Genomic DNA, 17,942 nt, shown 5'->3' with positions numbered 1-17,942 from the left:
GAACTAATAGTATTGTGAGTAATGGATACCTCGTGTACATTCGACCTCACTGTCTCAGTGGTAGCATGGCTGTATTCAAATGTACGTCTATGATGGTAGCAAGGCATAACTGGGTTTGAGGACTACAGAACTTCCGTATAAAAAGACAAATTATATTTTATGAATAACAAAACAATATGGTTCTAACTTTAATACAGCTTTGTGTTGGTTAGGGTTACTAAAATTACATTGATATTTGCACCATTTTAGCCAGTTATTGTACAGATTGTATTTTCAAATTCCAGTTAAAATGTAATTGTGTGTGCAATTCTTAATGTTCAGTGGTCTTCATTGCATTTATTTAAATACATTTTTCAAGAATAGGCTACAGTATGCTAGTAATGCACAATTATTGACAACAGTGCTGCATTTGAGTTATGTAGAAGTTAAAGTTTATTAGAGGCAAAATAACCGCACACCTGTTTAGGCGAGGTGCTGGCGAGCGGAGAATATACTTTGATGAAGACAGCTTGTCTGTCGAAACGTGGTTATTCAATTCTTGCATCTGAGGTCCTAATGTGCAGCTCTCCTTTTTTTCAAAAACATTCCTGTCTAAAGTCATAAATGAATGTGTATTAAATTTGACAAATGTAGTCTTACTCTGCCCCTGAGCCATTTCATAACATGATAGGGGACAGCAATATGGTGGATATGTCCAGTTATTTGCGGAAAAAAACAGGAAGGACAAAGACTACCACTAGCCCGGGTGTGGCCTTGTAGCAGAATCCTGCTAACCTTGGAAAAAAATATACATTTTATCCATACCACAAACAAGTACCTTCTGAAAAGAATCTCAAAGTAGGACTTCATTCTTATTGATAGAAACTATTTGGTCCATCAAAACCCAAGTGCTTAGAGAAAACATGAATTCTCGCTTCAGCTAAGAAACTTCATGCAGTTTGGAATTCATGATTATATTAATTTGATTTACTAGCCTCCCTGTCACACCGGCAACTGGGAAATAAGTCCAGCCACACTCACCAATAGGGTTGCACAATTCTGGTTGGTGGATTCTAACTAAAATGTTGCAACCCTACTCACCAACAGTAGTAAGTACCCACTGTGACAAAATCATATAAGTCCTATTGCCAACATCAACAGGTTAAGAAAGAAAAGTGGATTTGTGAAACAAACAAGACTGAAATTAGTGATCTAGTAAAAACAGAGGCTGGATTTAAGAGACGAGGCATACGCACAATATACTGTTCCTCTCATAAAAGGCGAAGGTTAATGTCAACTTCACCATTTAAGGCAATTCAACTTAGGTACTCTAATTGCATTCTAATAAACTATGCTGGTCTCTTTTTCATAATACAAAGACAACACCCTTGTTGTCAGGAGTCGAAGCCAACCTATTACAGTGTCTGGGGTTAACACCTTATTCCCTATACAGTGCACACATTTTGGTCACAAGTAGTGCACTATGAAGGGAATAGGGCTCCATTTCAGAACCAGCCTATGTCTGCTTCACCACAGCAGCAGTTTATAATAAGACATGAAATCAACAAATACAACCTTGGTCAGAACAGATGACCATGACTGGCAGCTTTGAACCGACGATGGTAACAACTACAAGACAGCCGACTAGGTTTGTGTGCATGGCTAGCTAATGTTAGCATGGACGGTGGGAGGGATGAGGGTGTGTGAACCACTGGTTTGGCAAGAAAGAGGTAGGGTGGTTACATCATACGAGACCTGTGTTAAAAAGTATTTGTTTTTCTTTCAAACACTTTAGCTGGGCTTGATTAAGAAAGCAAAGACTATTTGAACCCAGGTGTACATCATACCAGTGTTAAATGTGTTGTGGGGTACTTTGACTCATTCCATCAAACCGATTTGCAATGGATCAAGTATGGAACCAATTAGTGCACTAAAAACACAGATTATGTAAACCAAATGTTAAAATCGAACAGAAACAGAGAGGGAGACTCAGCACGTTCTGTATCGCCATCTACACGGAGGATTTTCATGTTCAGCGTGACTTGGTCCCGACGGCGTGCTCTCTAGTTCTCAGACATCTTGCGGATCATGTAGTTCAGGATGCCTCCATTGTGGAAGTACGTCAGCTCCACGTCCGTGTCAAACCTCATCCTCACCTGGAATTTTTTGCCCGTGTCGAGCTGTGACGGAAGGGAAAAAGAGAGCGGTAGGATATTAGGATTAACTGCTGTTGATGCCGTATGTTCCAGGAGTAAGCTACCCGTTTATTTAACACTACAAAATAGTAAAATATGAGCACATTACTATATACAAAGTATTGCCACAATCACATACAGTACAGAAAGTGAATATAAACTACTAAGTTCCATTTGTTAGCTGTGTCATGAAAGGATCTAGAAACTCCAGCAAAATTGACCATATGAATGATTGGTAACCTTTCCTCAGTCCAGTATTTCCCCATCCCATTTTATCATCAGCAGGCAGACCAACCTTAATGTCAACAATCATCCTGGGTGTGAGTGGCTCAGGGATGACCACGGTGTAGCGCTCGCGTCCTGTCAGCCCCAGGCTGTCTGCTGTGTCCCCAGCCAGGTACTCCAGAGGAATCACCCCCATGCCCACCAGGTTACTGCGGTGGATTCGCTCATAGCTCTCTGCCAGCACCGCCTTGATTCCCTGGGAGAGGGGCACAGAAGAGGGGTATCATGGGGGTATCCCTGCAGCCCACCCTCCAAAAAACTCTTAATTATACATGACTGCCATGGCATCATCCAAGTGGGGGCTTCATTTTGGTAGTAGTGAAGGAGTAGCTAGCTACCTACTTACTACAGAGTCCATGGACTGCAATGGCTTAGCGAAAACTTCATCTGACTAAGTTATACTATGGAGAAGCCAGAAACATTGACTGCGCTTCCTGCCTGCCTCTGGACATTCTCTCCCAGCTTGACCACCTCCCTCAGATGACCACTCAAGCCATGAACTTTCTAATGACTGTCCATCATGCCTTGCTAAATGACTTGTGCTTTGAAGCGCTTTGAGATTCTTTGAAAAGCGCTATACAAGTTGAATAAATTATCATTCAAAAGTCTTGCATCATCTAATTGTGTATTTTATTTACTGTCTTTCTCCTGGTGTTTATGGCTTCTGTGTACATTGTCCCTACTTTGAATTGTATGTTTGTTCAATAATGTGAAATAACAAATCCACACAGCTCACCAGAATCTTATCTTGGCTAATGGAAAGTATCATACAGGCAATGGCATTCAAATCCATTTTTTCCATCCATTCTTCTAATCTACAACATCATACATTATCAAAAGGTAATGTAAAAAAATATATCATAACTGTGTTTTGATATGTTAAGAGGAGAGACCGACCAGGAGGAAGGGACCTTTAGCGGCCCAGTCTCTCGAGCTGCCCGATCCGTACTCCTTCCCAGCCAGGATCATAAGGGGGAGGCCAGCCTGCTGGTAGCGCTCAGCAGCATCAAACACATCCAGCTGTAGAGAAACAGACAACCCAAGAATACACTGAATATATACACATTGATTCAAGTGGACAACCAGAGTACATATAACAGCCATACAACAAGGAAACTGCAATATGCGGTCAAAATACAAGAACAAACTCTAAACATACATGTATTGTAAGTTATTACATAAGCAACATTTTTTTTAAACTCATCTGATAATGTAATAACTTTATACATAATCTGGTGACTAAAATTATCCGGAGAATTATTGCAAATTATTACAGGGCTTTACCGTTTCATCAGAAGGTAAGTGCAGGGTGCGCGGAGCCTGCTTGTTCAGGAACTTGTTGAAGAGACGGATGTTGGCGAACGTGCCCCGGGCCATCACAGCATCGTTGCCACGCCGAGATCCGTACGAGTTGAAGTCACGTGGGTTTAAACTGCCAGGGCAAAGGATAAGAGAAAGATTAAACCTTTGACCCTTCATATAACTTCACTATCATAAACATACTAAAAAAGCCAGCTTTAAATTTCACACCATCATGCGGACCAGAAATGTATACTCTGCTGGTTGGGATATTTTCATTCCGCATGATCCTTTCCAGCACGGTTCCAGCCATGGAGGGTGTATTACCAGGTAAGTGCAGTACAGCTCAGCTCAGTAGTATAAAAAAAAGACTATTAGTAATGTGAAATAGTGACTGCTTCCCATCTCTCACCCTCTGCTGGTCAGGTACCGTGCTGCAGGACTGGTTCGGGCGATGTTCCCAGCAGGAGAGATGTGGTCTGTGGTCACAGAGTCACCGAAGTTCAGCAGCACGTAGGCGTTAGTTATGGACTTGGGGGTCTGTAGTTCCTTGGTCTGAATGAATCACCGAAAGGTTAAGGGGTAGTTCCGCAGAATTGCATGAATGACAATGACTTTATAATATTAGCAGTTGGTAAAAGTGTCTAGTTGTGTATTGCAGTCTCTTCTTGTCCATAGGCTACCTGGAAACAAATATATAAATATGTACTTTCTCTGAAATATCCCTTTAACGTAATCTGAAATCCGAGGGGAAAAAACTCTGACATTACGACAGCATTAGGTTAGTGTGTTGTACCAGTCCATCGAAGAAGGGTGGGGACTTGATGTAGGTGGACTTGGGGTCCCAGGTGTACAGCTTGTCTGAGGGGGCGTTGAGGGCGTTCCAGCGTTCATTCACTTTCTGACAGAGCGGAACAAGGTAGACCAGTCCGATATCAAAACTACAAAGACAACAGCTTTTTACACTAATGTACTAACCAAAACCTTGAAAAAGTAACCTATTGACACACATTTTTACACTTTATGGCCTTCTAGAGGCTGAAATGTTGGGGCATTACCCCCCCACTAATCAACTTGTCTACACAATGAAACCAGGGGGGGGGGGGAAATCATATAAAATTAATATCCAAAGAGTTGAGTTTACCTCAATCTTCTCATAAACCTCTTTGAACATAGCAGGAATGACAAACTGTCTCTCCACAGCCTGGATCTCCTCCCGTGTGGGCCAGATGTCCCTGAGGAAAACCTCCTTCCCTTTGTTGTTCAGAGCTACACCATGAAACCAGAGGCGACGAAAGAAAAACAACAGAAACCAGTATCAGCACCGACAGCCCAATCTGTTTACACGTCTTGAGAGCTCCAGGAACAGTGTATGTGTGAACCAGTTAAGGCTGGTGTCACCTTAAAATTGGAGGATTTGGCTCATTGTAATGGGTGGAATTGAATGAATGGAACGGTACCACTCGATTCATTTAATTCCACCCATTACAGCCTCCACTGGTGTGAAAGCTATATAGAAAAACTACAGAACCATTGACAATTCACGGCGTTGGTTTGAGGACACTCACCAATGGGCTCTGTATCAAAGTCAATCCTCACGGTTCCGGCGATAGCGTAGGCAATGACCAGCGGGGGAGAGGCCAGGTAATTGGCTCGTGTGTTGGGGTGGACACGCCCCTCAAAGTTCCTGTTACCTGATAGGATCCCAGCGGCTACTAGATCTCCCTGAAGGTAGAGGAACGTGTGAGGAGCTGTAACCATTGACCATGCCGGGTTGTGTTCATTAGGCACACAAAAGAAAACGTACTGAAACGGAGGGATTAAATGGACCACCCCCCCCAAAAAATTGTGTTTTCCATCGCATGCCCTAATGAACACAGCCCAGGTGTGGGTGTAAAATGTTAAAAGTTAGTAGTTACCTGAGTAATGGCCTCCACCACAGACTCTGGGAGGGGCCCACTGTTACCTATACATGTCATGCAGCCATAACCCACCACTTCAAACCTGACGGGGGGAAAATAACATATACCGACAAAAAGGAAATTATAAACTGGGTGGTTCGAGCCCTGAATGCTGATTGGCTGAAAGCCATGGCATATCATGGGTATGATATTAGAAAACAAAGTATCACGTTGGTAAGCAGTTTATAATAGCAATAAGGCACCTTAGCAGTTTGTGGTATATGGCCAATATACCACAGAGTTGAGCATAAGAACAGCCCTTAGCCGTGGTCTACTGGCCACATACCACACCTCCTCGGGCCTTATTGCTTAAATACGTCACACACTGTCATCCTGAAATGAAGGAGGATAAAGAAGCTAGGAAAGACTTTTGAGCTGAACCCCTCATTCTCCAGACAATTAGTCTTCAGGAAGGAGTGCCTTACCCGAGCTGGAAGAGGTAGTCCATGACGCCACTCTCCTTTAGGTAGTAGGTGACCACTCCGCTGCCGGGTGACAGACTGGTCTTGATGTAGGGCTTCATGCTCAGACCAGCCTCGATGGCCTTCTTCGCCAGGAGACCTGAAAAGCAACGCAGAGCCAATTCAACCTTATTGACTGAGCAACTTCCCAAATATTAATCAAATTACAGCCGCTGATAGCTGGGGTGTGTTCATTGGGGCAAGTAACGGAAAACTTTGAAAACGTTTTTGCAGCAGAAAACAAAATAATAACATTTGTTTTTGGAGTCCAGGTAGTCCCTCGGTTTCCGTCAATTTCGTCTGCTTGGTGTCTAACGAACACAACCCAGACAGCGCAGGGTATGAGGTATGGAGCGAGGGATACGTACCAGCCCCCAGCATAACAGAGGGGTTGCTGGTGTTGGTACAGCTGGTGATGGCAGCAATGACCACTGAGCCGTGGGAGAGGCTGTACTCCTTGTCATTGTATTGGAATGGAACCTTCACGTGGTGAAGCTCCGGAGTCACCTGGAAACCCTTGAAGCCTTGCTGCAATGGCACAAGTCCACAGAGTTAGAAAAGCTAGTGGGCTCACCTATAGATTTTCTAACTCTGTGCACACCTCATACACATATGCAAATATAAAAAAGGGAAGGACTTGAGATAACAGGATGCTATTAGCATGTAGATACCAAAAAAGTCAGTGTTAAGCAGTTGTCGTCATTACCTTAGCTGCCAGGCATGCCTCAAAGTCCGTCTTCATGTCCGACACAGCCACCCTGTCCTGAGGCCTCTTGGGACCACTGCAGCACGGAACCACAGTGCTCAGGTCCAGCTCATGCACCTGTATAGGATGGAGAGTGGAGGCGGCACAGAGGGAAAATCACAATGAGACCGAAAGCAAAAGGAGGAGATTAAAGGGAGACTTGCCAATCATTTCACAGATACACTTGTCAAATCATTTTCAAAACAAAATGACTTCCAAAAGTCCCCATAGCTAGTCTAGCATGCCTGACAATCTTTAATCAAATACATCCAGAAACTACAAGTCCTAATTTCTAAATGACTAAAGGTGTGTGAAAAAGGATCCACTGTGGAACAGAGTACCTGGGTGAAGTCAGGGTCCTGGGAGGAGTTGCTATAGTCTCTGAACATGGCTACTGCTTTCAGATACCTGGTGATGTAATCCAGCTTCTCAGCATCTCTCCCTGGGCAGAGTGAGCAGGGGAAAGAGGAAAGAAAATGAAGAATCCAGACATGAAGTAAATTAGACTTTGCCAGTTACATCTACAGTTCCCTCAGGTTTTTAATACTACTATTATCAGCCCTGTTTTACATTTAAAATGTATTCAGAAAGGTTTTTGCCATTACAAAAGGAGAAAAATTACTCCGCTAAGTAGGTGGTGTAACATTCAAAGGCTGTTTGAAAGTTTGCAATTTAAAAAAAAAAGAGGCCAATGTAATATCTGTATTGCTTTCCATCGGAATCAGAAACATTGTAAATATAGACAAGTACTGCTCATGTGCATTGGTGTGGATATCTCACCTGTCTGCTCCAGGTACTGAAGACTGATGTGGTCTACAGGGAAAAAAGCTGCAGTAGCGCCGTACTCTGGGCACATGTTGGCGATGGTGGCTCGATCGGCTATGGATAGCTGTGCCACACCTGGCCCGAAGAACTCCACAAACTTCCCCACGACGCCGACCTGGCGCAGGTGCTGTGGGTACAGAGGGGGAGAATGGGACACTCAGACAAACACTGTTTCTATGTGACATACACATACACTACAATTAATCTATTCAATACAACTTTATTTATCCCCTTATCAAATCAACACAATTCTCCAAACCAATAGCATTGATAGGGCTACTTTGCTGAATCATTTCATGCCTTGAGCTACATTGATTAGACAGATTTGCCCAAAAGAGATGTCCATTGATAAAACAGTGGCAGTCGTGGAACCGCGTAACCAGTTACCTTAGTGACGGTGAGGACGATGTCGGTTGAGGTGATGAACTTGTTGGGGGTGCCCTGTAGCCTGTAGCCGATGACTTCGGGGAGCACCATGCTGATTGGCTGGCCCAGCATGACGGCCTCCGCCTCGATCCCGCCCACACCTACAACAAACATGTACGACAGGATTTATTCCAGCTCTGGGCACATTCCAGTAGCATGGCTAGATAGCTCATATTTTCTCAACTACATTTTGGGGTTTGGTTTATTGGTAGCTAAGTACTGCCCACTTGGAACAAAACGAAAAAAAACTCCAGTAATTTGTAAATGCAGAAATGTTGTAATTTGGGTGAACTATTCCTTTTAACACCATTAGTAAAGATTTGAGTCAATCCCATTTATCTTTTTAACAGTGTACATAATCCAATCTAGTAATTACCCCAGCCCAGCACGCCCAGGCCGTCAATCATGGTGGTGTGGGAGTCGGTGCCCACCAGACTGTCAGGGTAGTAGTAGCCATCCTGGTCAAACACCACCCTGGCCAGGTACTCCAGGTTGACCTGGTGCACTATCCCCGAACCGGGGGGAATGATACGCATGTTCTGGAATGCTTTGGAGCCCCACTGTGGAATGGGAGCGGGGATCAAGATCAATAGTTTAGGGAGGCTTGTGGGTTTTATACATGATATTGTTATTGCTATGATTGAAAGAGGGCCATGTGTGTTGTAAAGTGTGTGGCCTTTATGAAAGGCTTATGAGTTAAACTACAGGTTTGAATGGTGGACAAAGGGTCTGGATACCTTTAAGAACTCAAATCTCTCTCTGTTTCTGTCAAACTCCAAGTCCTGGTTTTTCTGGAGGCTGTCAGACCTGGAAAAAGAAAAATATCAATTGACTAAATCTGAATTTCTTAAAAACACATAATCAGTAATCAGTTCTCATAAAAGTAAAACATCTAGGAAAGGAGTTGAGGAGTATTTCAGCAATCAAGACATGCAACTTTCAGAATACAGAAACCTGGCCCGCTGGATGAGTTTTGCATCATATGATGCAAAATGCATCATTGGGGCCTGATTTCTGTATTTTGAAAGTTACAGTACATATCTTGAAAACTTGATTGCTGACATGCTAAACATTTTGGAACTATATCAACAATTGACTACTGAAACAAATACCAAAATAAAACTCTAGCCAAAAGCTTTCTTTTAAGTTCCAGGTGAAAATTACAGAAATGACATCATCTCCTAATATGTTTACTTAAAAGTAGAATGAGCACAAAACTACACATCTGTAAGAAACAGTGTATCAGCGTTGGGAATTGGGAATATTTTGCTTTATAGGTTTACACCTCTCGGGACAAAACAGCAGTTAATATTTGCAACAATGTCAGCTTGGAGACTCACCTACATTGTGACCATGCTCTCATTATTTCAGCGTTATGCAACATTATGATGACTGGTGGTCAACAGAAGTGTCGAAATCTACAGGCTCCACTAAGTCTCTTAAGAGCAAAGTCCAACAAACAAGGTCACCCTACAGAACATTTCACTCTGTGCTTACACATCAGCCTGTGTTTGCTTCATAAATATGTAATAAAAGGTGTAATAATTTCTCCAGCTATTAGCCTGTGTAGCAGTATTTCACTGAAATGACCAGTATTCATAAACTTCTAATTCACAACAATTCCTCCTGAATGGAAATTCACTTAATGTTCAGCCCTACTTCAATTGACCCCCTCTCCCCACACACACACACACATCTGACCCCCCACACTTACTTCCTGTTGAAGTCCACCTGGATGGAATGATCAATGACAAGGTCCGCTGGACATACTGGGTTGATCTTCTCTGGATCTCCACCCAGCTTCTTCACAGCGTCGCGCATCGCAGCAAAGTCCACTACTGCAGGCACTCCACTGCAAGGGGAAAGAGACAGGACACAAGTTATAATATAAATCCATTCACTATTCAAAGCAACCCCTTTAAAAAGGGAAAGAAAAGCCACCTCAATTTGGATTCCACGGCATATATTACCATTAAAAATTTCTCATGAGCACACCTGCAGAATTGATACACCATGTGGTCTAACTCACGTGAAATCCTGCAGGATGACCCTGGCAGGTCTGAATGGCACCTCTACACTTTGAGTCTGGGTCTGCTTCCAGTTCAGGATGCTCTCCACGTCTGACCGCTTCACCAGGAACCCATCACAGTTCCTCACAGCCGACTCAAGCAGCACACGGATGGAGAATGGCAGGCGGTCTTGTAGGAGGTGGGAAGCATTTCATATTAACCATCAGGTTTGAAGTTCAAAAATAGTGACAGTGCAATTAACTGAAATGTAATTCATGAATCAGAATAAATCTAGTTTGAGCATTTACTCAAATTAACTAAATGTCAGTACATTTCCAGAATTTAGCCTAGTACACCAACCATGCTCACCACCAATTGCCAAAGGGGTTATGGTACTTTGAGATCCTACCATATCTGGGGTCTCCAAGCTTTGAGAGGTTGTAGAACTTGTGGTCGGGGATGTTTGGGTCCAGAGCCTCAACTATGTGTGCAAAAGGATTACTCATGGCTGTAGACTTTCTCCCTCTCTCACGCATACACCTGGGGTTACCTGGAGGAAACAATTCAAGGTTCAGTGTCAAAAACTAAAACAGTGGCAACTTCTTATGGATTGACATTAAGGGTTGCCCTATTGCCCAGGACAAGTGACCTGAGCAGTCACAAAAGTTGAGCCTGCTCCCGTGGTTGCCCCATTGCTCAGGTACTTTGTAATTTAAAAAAAACATTTTCTCTTAAAAAAAAAAAAAAAAAAAAAGTATAACAACCAAATGCAAAGAATTCCAGTATTCTGGAATTTTCTGGTTCCTCTCCTGTGTGTAGGTGAAAATCGCTACTTACTGCTTTTTCTCTTTTTAAGGGAGAACCTGTTAGGTCAAGGAAGTTTCAGCACGGACAGACAGGGAAGTACGATTCCAGCTAAATGATGGGTATAACAGACCTATGAATTAGCCTAGTACGGTGTTCCAAAACACAATATTTCTGGAATACTACTATCCTCTGCTGCGTATTAAATTAGGCTAATCACTCAACAAGTGGAAAAAACTTGAGCATTGTTCAAACTGTGGTTTGAACTAATTCACTACCAATCCCTATCTAACATCCTTTTTATACTCAGGAAAATGCAACCAAATAGCCTACAAATCGTGCTTGATAGGAATAGGCTAGAAGTATTAGCATGAGCCTATTGCCTAAAAATGAAGATTCTCTGCCAAGATTGAACAGACAGTGGAATCCACAAACAACATCAGCCTCTATGAATGTGTAATCAGATGTCAAACAGAGTATTTGTGATGTAAGAGTACCCAAGGTTAATACGTGTCCCCATATTTATCTGTGTCAAAGGGGATACCTCTGATAAGAAAGTGCATCTTTGCAGCACCCTTGTGACTTTGAGGACAAATGGAATTGAAGGGAACGTTAAAAAAATAACAGTCAACTCTTGATGACCTAAGATTGCCTTGTGCCGCAATGTACTCTCGCAACTTTCCAAGTACTGCCCTGTTGCAGTATCTATTAGCAAATAACCAGATTTTGAAATATAACTCCATTGTGCAGAACTCCCGGGGAATACATTTTCTCAAGTAAGCACATGTTAAAATGTTGGTATGAATGTTAAAGTTGTTAACTAAATGGTTAGCCCAAGATATATCCTAGTAGTGTCTGGAGCAGGTCATTTTTATTTTATTAGAATGGGAAATAGAATGAGATTCTATTATGGGTTGGATTTTACAGGGGGGGTGTTAGGCCTGTTATTTGTTACACGATATCTAAGACAGTCATACTAGCCTGAGAAGTTGATAAAGCTAGCTTTGAGGCAATCAGGAGATAGTATCCGACTAAACTCAACTTCAAGATAGTAGCCTAACCCATTGGGACCAAGATTGGGTCCTGAACTGACAGTCTCCCACACCAGACACTGCTAACAACAACAGGCTTTGTGCGGTTCTAGTGTTAAACATGATAATAGAGAGAGCGAGATGAGACATTTAGGGATTTATAACAGCGTCTAACTAGAACTATACCTACGCCTGGCTAAATTAGTTAGTTACTGTAGCTAGCTAGTTGACTTAGCTAGCTGGCTAGAGCTCTTGCTAGCTTTGAATAGCAATCAACGTCACCGGTTACTAACCAGTTATGCTGAGTCACAGCACTTGCCCTTAATAACTTTAAATACAGTAAATTTACTTTGAAAGCATGGTGAATATTACAAATAATTGCAAAAAACAGTCACACATACCACTTCTTCTCTTTACAGTTGAAGCGAAGTTAATGTTTATTTTTTTATTTTTTTGTTCTGGTCGCTAGCTTGTCGGACGCGATGACGTATATAAGCCCTGAATTGCTAACGCTATGTATTGGCCATTGAGAGGCTTTGAAGGCACGGGTCGGTCATATGACACTCCCAAGTAGGAGCAGTCCGCCATAGGAACTAATGAATGGAATTCTACAGTATTTCAATTAAATGTTTCAAGGACAAAATGACATGTATTTAAGTATTTTTGTTGTTGTTGTAGTGGGGACAGAAACATTAGTACACTCTAAAAATACTTTAAGGGAAATATTTTATATATTTGTAATATTTGTATGTTTAGCTTGCATAATATCATTTTAAAATTATGCATTAAAGTGTCTGTAATAGAATAAACGTGTCAAAAACGAATGTAGACATTAATATATGCATTTGTATATTTTCCTAAATATTTTTTACAACAGTGGGGGAGTTGGCTTCAACACAGCTCCCCCCAACAGTCATCTCGTGTATATATATGAATCATTGGTCCAAAGCTCCAAGACCGAAGTCCACTGATAAGTCCTAGCAGTGAGTGACTGACTTTTTTTTCTTCTTCTGAATGGTTAATAATATGGTTGATAACATCTTCTTCAAATAATGTTGATAGGCAGGTGTTTTTTCTGACCGATCACTGCTTAGAATCCAATACATGTGAATGTGTCAACAAGCCTAAACCCTACTGATTCTTCATTAATGTGTGTAAAAAAAAAAAAATCGGCCGTCCTGCTCCCCTCCTCTCTACCTACATTTCCCTCACAGTCCCGTCAGTTTCCCTTGAGTGTCGTTAGTTTGGCTGTTTAGCCTACCTTAGTTATCCACTACCCATCATAGCCCTGCCATTCCCAACCAATCAGAGCACATGGAAAGGCGCATCTGGACACTGCACCCACCCACTCAGGTCAGTGTTATCGTTGTCCGAAGAAAGAAGACACATTTCTGAGGACTATTTGTATTGTGGACAGTAACAAGAATACCTGAAAGTGGTGGGTGCATCAAATCCATTTGGAGTAACACAAGTACTCTTCCACCAAGGTTCACTCCCAGTCAAGATTCATGTTATATGACGAAAAGTGTGTGTGTGTGTGTGTGTGTGTGTGTGTGTGTGTTGATGAAGAGGAAAAGGAAATCAATCCCTAAAAAGAGAAGCATCAGCATTGTTCTGACTAGACATCCTGTGGAGGGTTAGAACCCAAATCACAGTCAGCATAATTGTATTAGTGGGTGAGGGCATTCACAGCCAACCACTCAGACGGGTGAGGGCACACCAGCCAACCATTTTTATAATGCGCATTAAAAGATTATAGGTCACCTTTATAGCTTGATAGCTATTGTCTGACAGAATTTGTTACCTACACAATACACAATAGATTGTATCATATCACATGGTAGGTCTAACAACCATTTAAAAACACAACAGAACAGTGCTGTGTATCACTTCATCTTGAATGACACAAGATAAAGATTGAAACTAACTTTTTCAAATAGATAATTGGACACTCTGTATGAGAAAACAATCCATTTCTCAACCATGCTTGTCATGTTATTTCCATGTTGTCACTCTCTGAGTTAGGACTTTTCAATGGTCATTTTGAAAGATCAGTCAGCATACTGGTACTTTGATATCTCATAGGCCTAAATAAGATATTATCTTGCCAAAGGGACATATGTAACAGACAAGTAATGACAAAATGACATTTGAGTGTGACATGAAATTATTTACTTTTGCAAAACATCTTCATTCACCATTTAAATGGAATATCTTCCCTTCATTTCTTTCATGATAAGGAAGGTTCCCCATAGAAAATCATAACAAAAAGTATCCCATTTTCATTTGAACAAATAACATGTTGACAATATATTTACAACTGGTGCTAGCTTGCTTGAACTAATCATCTATCGTGAGAATTAATGATTTGCTCATGTTGATACGTCTTCAGATCAGTTATATATGTAGCAGTATTAAGGAGGGTTCAACGATGGAGCTCCTTCCTCCTTTTGCTGCCTTCCCTGGTCCTCTGCATCCTATAGGTCTTCTTAGCCTGCGCTCTCTCTTTCCCCAGAACCTCAGTGTCATCCAGGATCGTCAGGCTTGGGATCTGACTGATCACATACTGCCTGTGTGGGAAGACAAATATGGTATATAGGCTAATATTTGACAGCACTGAAAATTATTTGACAATGTGTCACGCTGTACATTAGCCTACGACTGATTCAGGTTTTTTGGGGCCTCCCGAGTGGCGCAGCGGTCTAAGGCACTGTATCTCAGTACTAGAGGTGTCAAATTTTTTTTTGTTTTTGATTTGATTTTGATTTTTGTCACTACAGACCCTGGTTTGATCCCGGGCAGTATCGCAACCGGCCGTGATCGGGCTCTGCACAATTGGCCCAGTGTTGTCCGGGTTAGGGGAGGGTTTGGCTGGGGTAGGCCGTCATTCTAAAGAAGAATTTGTTCTTAAGTTACTTGCCTAGTTAAATAAAGGTTAAAAAATGTTTAAATTAAGCTGTCATGGATCGGGGACAAAATATATCACAGCCAGATGTCTATCATACAACATCTGATTCCTTCAGGCACCAACTCTGTAACTTATTTAGAGTTATAGAATCATATCCTGCTCTAATTACCGTGTCACAATCCATCATTGTCATCTCTTTTTTTTTTAAATACACAGGTGCAGCTTTAGTGTATCAGCTGTGTTCACTCAAGCTCACCTGTAGTCTATGTACTGGGGCAGACTCCCTCCATTGAAGTAGCTGGGTGCTGCCTCGTTGTTCATCATGCTGAGGATCCTAAATGAAGTAGAAATATCCAGAGGTCAGACAACGACACTGAAAATGGTCTATGTGGTATGGTGTCATGTTTTTTGTACATTGTATTACCATACCATTACCATGCTCCACAATGCTGCACCATACTGAACCCCAAAGAAGTTGGCTTTAACAGAAACAAAATGACACCCAAGCAAAAACACACAAACACACAGCCCTCAGTAAAAGCCATTATTACTTGATGTTGGGAAACTTGCGGCGGACCTCCTCCACGAAGATGGGCAGGTTGCTGATCTTGTTCTTGTTGATCCACACGGTGGTGACGCTTGGCATGTAGGGGAACTTGACGTGGGACGAATAGATGTTGCAGTCCAGGATCAGAGTGCTGAGCTGCTCCAGTTCACCCAGGAGAGCTGGGCTCCGTTGGCAGTGGAGTGAAGGAGAGATTGTTTGTGTGAATGTGCAGCGTGTACATATCATGTCAGGATTGGGTTCAATTCCAGTCAATTCAGAAAATTAAACAAATTAAAATTCTCCTTATTGAAAAGCATTTGACGAGAACTGGATTTGGAATTTCAGTATACTTCCTAAAATGACTGGAATTTACATGGAACTGACCCCAACCCTGTTGCATGTCTCGTATTTCTTTGTGTCAGAGAGAGATGTGTTTGTGTTGCTTGTATGTATGTGTCTTCAACAGTGTGGTTTTCCATCTCTGGTGAGTGTATGTAAATGACTACAAGTGTGTTTGTGTGTGTGTGTGTGTCGACTGCGTGTAATATATGTCTATATATACTGTCTGTGTACAGGGCCCATAACAGAAGGATACTCCTCCAGCAGGTTGTAGCTGAGGTCCAACACTTCCAGGGTGTGTTGCTGGGCTAGTATGACTTCGTAGGGGATCTCGAGCAAGCCCTGGTAGGCAAAGGAGAGACTCCGAAGCCCCAGCACTGGGCCTGGCTGACCGGGCTGGCTATACTGGCCTGGTGCAGCAGGCAGCCCCTCTGTCTCCATGGCTAAGAAGCCGAGCTACAGCCTCCGAACACTTCACTCCTCGGTGCCAACTAGCCAGATTACCAGGGTATTCAGATACATGGCGCCGTAATCCCTGAAATCCACCCTCAAATCAAAACAAGGGCATAATGGTTTAGTTATTGAGAGTACTTACTACCAAAAACCATTTTCTAGGAGTTAAACATAAACAAGAAGCCAAAATGCTAATTTTGGACCCAAATGTTTTCTGAATAGTACAGGTGATATACAGTAACTGACTGACAAAATAGTTATTACCCAAACCTGGGTTAATATACTATTTGAAATCTTTCAAATACTTTCAGCTTTGCTTCAGCCTGCCTGGAGTGCCATCTGGTTGGGGTTTGCACTTTTGGGAGATTTCTATTGGTTCCATTGCAACAGGCAAGCTCAATCAAGTACAGCTAACGTATTTAAAATTATTTCAATTAGTATTTAGTCCCTGATCAGCGGGATTGAATGTAAAGCAGCAGCTGCAGTAGCCCTTCAGGACCATCATTGAATACCTCAACAATTTCCCCTAATTTGTCACCTTTGAGACGTGTTGGTACATCGTGAACTTTGGAATGTTGACATGAGTGAAGAACAGCATCGGTCAAAAAAAACTACACTAACAGAATCCAAACATGTTCTGGCTAGAGGAATACAATACAGTACTTCACCATCACAGAGGTGATTCAGTTTACATTCAGTTCACCTAATGACCTTTATTTGTAGCATGCAGTAGGTCAACAGCAGTGCCTGTTCTCATGTGTTATTATAGTCATTTCATCCTTAGATCCAGGCTGAGGTATTGGAGGTCAAAAAACACTATGAATGATCCACTGTGTTAGTTAGAAAACCAGATCAAATGCCTGTGCATGTAATTTACTCAGCGGCAGGTAGCCTAGTGATTAAGAGCCTTGTGCCAGTAACCAACAAGTTGGTTTGAATACCCAGGCCAACTAGGTGAAAAAAAAAATCTGTCAATGTGCCCTTGAGCAAGGCACTTAACCCTAATTTCTCCTGTAAATCGCTCTGGATAAGAGTGTCTGGTAATTTTTTGTGCATTTAATGTCAACTGAAGGTAATCAAGGCAGATCCGCCTGGTTCTACAAACATCTATAAATCTTGCCATCGAAAACATCATATAAAAAAAACTATGCTTGTATGGTCAGCAACTCTTAAAAAAAACACAATCTACGTCAAGGATAATACGAAGACAGCAGAGCAGTCTCTTAAACTTGTCAGATACCTAGGACCATTAATATTAAACAGGTCAACTTAAACAGACAAACAACTTAAACAGCATTTAAAAACAAAACATACAGCACATTAGAAACATATCTATATACAAATAATCATTAATTTGACCCAACTCACCAATATGTGTAGTGAGGTGGTTTTCAGGCAGGTCTACCAGCTGAGATGCAGTCTGCTCACTGCACATAAAAGGCACTCATTCATGGGACAGCTCTGGATCACAAGATCGAGATAATCACATTGGCCATTAACCCCCTCCTCTCCACAGGTTCTCCCAAAGGCTAAGACCCAGGCCACGTTGCTGATAGAAATAGTAATGAATAGAGCTGATATGATTCCTTGTTCCACCTGTCAGAGAGGCATTTTTATTCTACATAATTTATTTCTATCTGATATTTCCACAATGTACAATTCCCAAACAAAGTAA

The 17,942-nt window shown here is 42.0% G+C and overlaps 2 protein-coding genes across 5 annotated transcripts; both read right to left on the bottom strand.

The window, feature by feature from the left end:
* Positions 1 to 414: 414 nt before the first annotated feature.
* Positions 415 to 12,528, bottom strand: aco1 (aconitase 1, soluble). Of its 2 annotated transcripts, none has more exons than XM_064940581.1 (21): positions 12,422 to 12,528; positions 10,595 to 10,735; positions 10,206 to 10,374; positions 9,891 to 10,028; positions 8,914 to 8,983; positions 8,553 to 8,736; positions 8,138 to 8,277; positions 7,706 to 7,877; positions 7,267 to 7,367; positions 6,887 to 7,003; positions 6,549 to 6,708; positions 6,145 to 6,280; positions 5,678 to 5,762; positions 5,327 to 5,483; positions 4,903 to 5,027; positions 4,555 to 4,659; positions 4,171 to 4,313; positions 3,744 to 3,891; positions 3,357 to 3,479; positions 2,470 to 2,655; positions 415 to 2,159 (listed from the first exon to the last, which is right to left on the bottom strand). In XM_064940581.1, exons 2-21 carry the CDS (start codon positions 10,719 to 10,721, stop codon positions 2,043 to 2,045), a joined length of 2,703 nt encoding a protein of 900 aa, XP_064796653.1. In that variant the 5' UTR covers positions 10,722 to 10,735; positions 12,422 to 12,528; the 3' UTR covers positions 415 to 2,042. The 2 variants fall into 2 exon arrangements, with proteins under 2 accessions (XP_064796653.1, XP_064796654.1); XM_064940582.1 differs by lacking the exon at positions 12,422 to 12,528 and adding an exon at positions 11,023 to 11,256.
* Positions 12,529 to 14,169: 1,641 nt separating this feature from the next.
* On the bottom strand, positions 14,170 to 17,770 carry LOC135516341 (uncharacterized). 3 transcript variants are annotated; one of them, XM_064940578.1, is made up of 5 exons: positions 17,636 to 17,770; positions 16,071 to 16,349; positions 15,480 to 15,662; positions 15,185 to 15,262; positions 14,170 to 14,590 (listed from the first exon to the last, which is right to left on the bottom strand). In XM_064940578.1, exons 2-5 carry the CDS (start codon positions 16,253 to 16,255, stop codon positions 14,446 to 14,448), a joined length of 591 nt encoding a protein of 196 aa, XP_064796650.1. In that variant the 5' UTR covers positions 16,256 to 16,349; positions 17,636 to 17,770; the 3' UTR covers positions 14,170 to 14,445. The 3 variants fall into 3 exon arrangements, with proteins under 3 accessions (XP_064796650.1, XP_064796649.1, XP_064796652.1); XM_064940577.1 differs by having other exon boundaries at positions 16,071 to 16,361; positions 17,636 to 17,739; XM_064940580.1 differs by having other exon boundaries at positions 15,480 to 15,659; positions 16,071 to 16,361; positions 17,636 to 17,739.
* Positions 17,771 to 17,942: the final 172 nt, after the last annotated feature.

The sequence above is a fragment of the Oncorhynchus masou genome, chromosome 27 (genome assembly GCF_036934945.1).
Source record: "Oncorhynchus masou masou isolate Uvic2021 chromosome 27, UVic_Omas_1.1, whole genome shotgun sequence".
Lineage (NCBI taxonomy): Eukaryota > Metazoa > Chordata > Actinopteri > Salmoniformes > Salmonidae > Oncorhynchus > Oncorhynchus masou.
Note: the sequence above shows the minus strand (reverse complement) of the source record. Positions and strands in the feature narration are given on the sequence as shown.